At 35.2% G+C, this 5,531-nt stretch overlaps 1 protein-coding gene across 2 annotated transcripts in view; it reads right to left on the bottom strand.

Moving 5' to 3' along the window:
• Positions 1–107: 107 nt before the first annotated feature.
• LOC142984624 (uncharacterized) overlaps positions 108–5,531 on the bottom strand; it is a 33,090-nt gene continuing 27,666 nt past the window's right edge. For both annotated transcript variants that reach the window (XM_076132371.1, XM_076132370.1), the window contains exons 3-5: positions 4,491–4,578; positions 3,452–3,481; positions 108–871 (exon numbers count right to left, since the gene is read on the bottom strand). In XM_076132371.1, coding sequence (XP_075988486.1) covers positions 726–871; positions 3,452–3,481; positions 4,491–4,578 — 264 coding nt within the window. In that variant the 3' untranslated portion in view covers positions 108–725. The remainder of the gene's footprint in view (positions 872–3,451; positions 3,482–4,490; positions 4,579–5,531) is intronic.

Below are 5,531 nucleotides of genomic sequence, written 5' to 3'. Positions count from 1 at the left end.
TGCAGTTTTATTTATACATTAAATTAATAAATAATATTACTATGTTACATAGAATAAATTAGGTATTTAAATAGGTACCTAAAATTAGAATTGGCGATCTGGCGAATTTTTAATTATATTTCTTTCTACCTTTAATTTTTATTTGACGGACATAGAAAATGAATGTTGCAATTTTTATTCATAAATAATTAATGACAACAACACGGTAGTCACGACTCAACCGTTTACGATAAAATTTGACAGAATTACATACAAATTTAGGAAATTAGAAATATACAAGAAGAAAATAAGTACACATTTTTGAGAAACCAAAATTAGTGTTAATGTATTGTACTAATAAAAAATTCGAGAGGTCTTGGGTTCGAATCCTGGGTCGGGCCAAAAAGTCTTTTCTGAGATTTTCTATTAATTTCTTAGAGATTGCCCGGAGTTAGGAAGTTGAGGTCAAAGACATCCCGTGCCTCGGAGAGCACGTGTCGCCGTCGGTCCTGCGCCTGACCTCTCACTGGTCGTGTCGGTTATCCGTCCCACCAAACTATGAGAGTGATGGAATAGAGAGTGTACCTGTGTATTGTGCACACACTTGGACACTATAAACAAAGTCCTGCACAGATGGCCAGTTTCAATGGAACTGATCGCCGTAGCCGTACATCGGCTAGGAGGACATTATTACTAATTAAAAAAAAACAAATATCAGATCGCCAAAAATAATAATAAACTTAGTATCAACTCTGTGAGACATGTCGTTTTTTATGTTCAGTGCTGTATTCTGGCTCTTCATATTGTTCTTCGTGTGTTGGTATGGTCTTGTATGAAGGTGAGTCGTGGCTCTCCGGCGAGTATGGGCCCCATGATGATGGGAAATACGAACCTGTGGGAGGAAACGAATATTAGTAGAGTTAGAAGCAGTTTCAACTTATAAATATGTGCTGGCTAACCTAATCGACAGATAGACTGACAGATAACAATTGTCAATATTACATATTCACTATATTCAGATATTCATTCATCGTATGGTTAGTGGTCAACCTAGTGTCAAAGTTGTTCAAGCCGCCCGAAGGCCTTTGACATCTTAACTGATAACAACCGGGACCGACTTTTTACGTGCCCTCCGAAGCATGGAGGCGCCTAGCTCAAATATAACTATGCGGTCACCCATCTATGGAATGACCGCGCCAAGGGTTGCTTAACCCACAAATCGTTTACAAACCAGTGAGCACAACTGGCTATGTGTAAGTAGTGAAATAGGCTTTATATTGTTAACCGCTATTGCAAAGGAGATAAATGGTATCATCATGAGACTACTTTTTCTTCCATCTATGTTGGAGTCGGCTTCCAGTTTCACCGGATGCAGCTGAATACCAGTATTTTACATGGAGCGACTGTCTATCTGACCTCCACAACACAGTTATCAGTAATGTCTTGCTTAAAAGAGTTCTACCACACAGACGGTCGGAAAAAAAAGCAGAAAATTAAATAAGATTCTCTTTTTTCAAGTCTGCTAAAAAACGTAAAAAAGCTTGTAAATTACACGATTCTAGCAAACCAGTTAGATTTCTAAAACGCACTAGTAATTCTAACATAAGTACACTATATTTTTTATTTACATCTAGTTACAGTACAATGCCTATATTTCGTTCTAGATAGATTTTTTACAAGTCTAGCTCAATCTTGCAAGTTTAAAATTAAAATAGCCGTTTCAATTTCATTTTCTTCGGCTTTTTATAGTCCGACAACTTCGTAAAGAGCCTTGACATGCACTATTGTAGAATTATAAATATACCTATTAGCCTAGACTTTCTTCCAACTATGTTGGAGTCGGCTTCCAGTCTCACCGGATGCAGATCAGTATTTTACATGGAGCGACTGCCTATCGGACCTCCACAACACAGTTACCTGTGTTATAACACGATACCCTTCGGTAAGACTGGTTGTCAGACTTTCAAACTTCTGACTACTGTTAACGACTGTCAAAGATGTTTGAAAATGACAGCCGGGACCCACAATTTAACGTGCCTTCCGAAACACGGAGGAACTCGACATGTATAAGATGGTCACCCATCCACAGAACAACCTCGGCAAGCGTGGCTTAACAGAGATTGATCCGTGCGGCTGTTGTTAACTAAGCCACGAGCTGTGCATTTTCAGAATAAAGTATCTGTATCAAACAGGCCACCGTCAGCTGTATAAGCCGAGTCACTGATGTTATAAATTCTGAATGTTGTATACCTCCAGCCGCGAACCTTGCATACAAGACTCTCTACTAAGTTGTTGGATAATGTTTCTAGATAGATTTTTTACTGAAACTGAAATTGAAATACCCGTTTCAATTGCGTTTTCTATGGCTTGTTAGTAATACGAAAGAATTTCAATTGTAAATCCTTTATAGATTATCCATTTAAAGTATCATTGAACGTATCGAATAGATTTTTTAAGATGTTGTTAGATTAAGATTTTTTTTGAAAATAACTTTATTTAAAATATATGTTTTATTTAAAATATTTAAAAAGTAAGTTTTTTGTTAGGTTTATGAAGCAAAGTTACAGCACATCAAATAGAAAATATAATCATGTATTATAAGTGGTGTAAGGAGGTAGCGCTAGCGACTAATTTCTAAGGTACATTTAGCGGTAGTTTATCTATTAGATAGCGTTTAAACATATAAAAAAAGGCTATTGCAAATATTTAAATTGGGTATGTCGCAAGCTGACTGACTGACAGTCAGATTGTGACTACGGTCAGTATAACCTGCGCCGAGACATTAAGAAATCCGTTGATTATACCCACATTATACCGTAAGTATAATATTAGTACTAAATATTGTAATTATTTTGTAATCAAATAGGTAAGTATTGAGGCAAACACAGTTTTATTATTGAGCAAAAAATGTTGATAGTCATTTTTGTACCCAGAATTCGACTACATTGAAATAATAGGCAAAAACTATAAAATCACGATTATATAATACGACTATATAAATTGAATATGTTTACAGTTACATAAAACAGTTTTCAATAACCGGTGAGTAGATAGGCCTATCTATCTATTATAGTTAACTTGCCAACAAAATATATTTTCAAACGCAATTTAGTTTAATCTCAAAGTGACGTCATGTTGTGGACGCCCCACTGTAACTATTGCGTCGGGGGGTCGTAGATTCGATCCCTAGTTTAAAATTACGACACATAAATAAATGTAAAATTTTATATGTTTACCTACTTTGTGTCTCTCTGAAATTGGTTTTTTATTCAAAAGTTATCTAGATATTTTATGCCCGAGATTTGTATGTTTGTAAAGCTACACGAAATCTATTTCTAACATAAGTAATACCTAAGGAAATATTAGGTTTAACCAAACAAAATCTCATTTAAAACTTAATAAAATATATAAAAAGTTGAAAATTTCGTAATTATCTAAATGTATATAAATGCAATATTAATTATTATCTTACCTAGATCAGTCAGACTTCTCTCATCATGACCTGTGAACAGAACAGATCATTTCAATAAGATTTTGTTAGGTTTAACTACTGAAGCGATAGCACTAAGCTGATGAAATACTATCTATTGTTATTATTGAAATAGGGCATGGAAGTTTGTATGAGTGTTGGTTCTTATACGAGTGTGTGTATTTTCTTTTATATGTAGTTATATTTTGAAGTATGTAAGTAGTTATATATACTAATATTATAAAGCTGAAGAGTTTGTTTGTTTGTTTGAACGCGCTAATCTCGGGAACTACTGGTCCGATTTGAAAAATTCTTTCAGTTTTATATAGTGTATTTATCGAGGAAGGCTATAGGCTATATAAATTCACGCTATGGCCATTAGGAGCGGAGTAGCAACGAAAAATGTTACAAAAACGGGGAAAATTTTGACCCATTCTCTCTTATGTGACGCAAGTGAAGTTGCGCGGGTCAGACAGTGTTTATAAGATGTCTGCCGTATGGTTACAGTACAAGCTCTGCTTAGTTTGGAATAAGATGACCGTGTGCGAGTTGTACAAAATGTAATACATAGCATGAGTACATTTAGCGGGAGTTTACCATTTCATAGAGTTTTTTTATATGAGTTTAAACGCTACCGCTAAATGTACTCAGAAACCGAGGGTTAATCGAGTTGACTGCCTCCGTGGCGCAGTGGTTTAGGTCACCACGCCGAAACCACTGCATCGGGAGGTCGTGGGTTCGATTCCCACACGGAGCAATTATTTGTGCGATCCACAAATAATTGTTTCGGGTCTGGTTGTGCTTTGTGTCCGTTGTTTGTATGTTTGTAAAAAGTCCCCGCGACACAAGAGCAATTCTTAGTGCGGGAGTTGTCTTTTTAAAAAACAAAAAAAAAAAAAAAAAAAAAATAATTAGTATTTAAATAATTCTGTAGTAATGTCTACCTAACAACTAAATAAAATAGGCGTATTTGCTACATAATACCAAATGGTAAGCGGCGTATTGGCTAGAAATTACTAGTTTTAAGTCTACTGTGACTTACCGTGGTGTTCGAGGTGTGGTGCCCACGACCAGTCGTGATGGTGACCACCGCTGTGCTTCGCTTTTAACGTCGTGAAGAAAGACGCCACCTGGTGACAAAAATATACATATTTTATAGATAAATAAGGTTTTTTTTTAAAGAAAATACAAACAGCTGATATATAAATGATAAGTATACCTATGTGTTGTAACACACGCAATAGTTTATACTTACACGCAACAGAACTATGAGTACTCTCATTTAAGTTTCACTAAATTTAAGTTATTAATTAAATGAAATTTAAGTTTAAAAGGATATTACACTGTTAGAGATTCTTTGGATTACAACAAAGGTTGGGACTGTGTTGCTTCTACCAAGTCAATTTCAAATAATGTATTACAATTTAATGTAAGATGTAACTGAGTCAACATATTATTTCAAATCTTTAATAAACTTTATTATTTATATTTTGTAATGATTTTGTTCACTGATTTGTGCTCAGAACCTGAGCACTAAAATCACTTAATCGTCGAAACATTTACAGTCATCACATAACTCCACTTAGGTATTCTTTTTACATAAATTTTCATACATATCGTGTCAAAATCTCGCATGTCAGTAATAACTTAATTTCAAGATCGTTCTAGTTTCCGTTATTTGTCTGAAAATAGTTATTATTTTAATTGTTACTAAGCCTAGGTTTTACCGTTAGGTCATGCTAGACTTGACTTAGCACCGTAAGAACTTAGCATGTTAACGAATTTAAACTATTTTGGTATTTCTTTTTTGTCGCTAAGATTCCATAGATGGGTGACCGCATAGTAGTATTTGAACTGGACGTCTCCGTGCTTCGGAGGGCACGTTAAAGTCGGTCCCGGTTGTTGTCTATAAAGATAACAGTCGTTAAGCCATGTCAAAGGCCTCCCGGGCGGGTTGAACAACTTTGACACTAGGTTGACCAGTAACCACACGATGAATGAATGAATTAATTCTTGATTCAGAAGTCCGAGGTTTGATTCCCGATTTTTTTTGTGAAGAAATCTTGTTAAGTTTTGTAAAAGT

Source organism: Anticarsia gemmatalis, chromosome 27 (assembly GCF_050436995.1).
Source record: "Anticarsia gemmatalis isolate Benzon Research Colony breed Stoneville strain chromosome 27, ilAntGemm2 primary, whole genome shotgun sequence".
Lineage (NCBI taxonomy): Eukaryota > Metazoa > Arthropoda > Insecta > Lepidoptera > Erebidae > Anticarsia > Anticarsia gemmatalis.
This window is presented reverse-complemented; position numbering and strand designations above follow the sequence as displayed.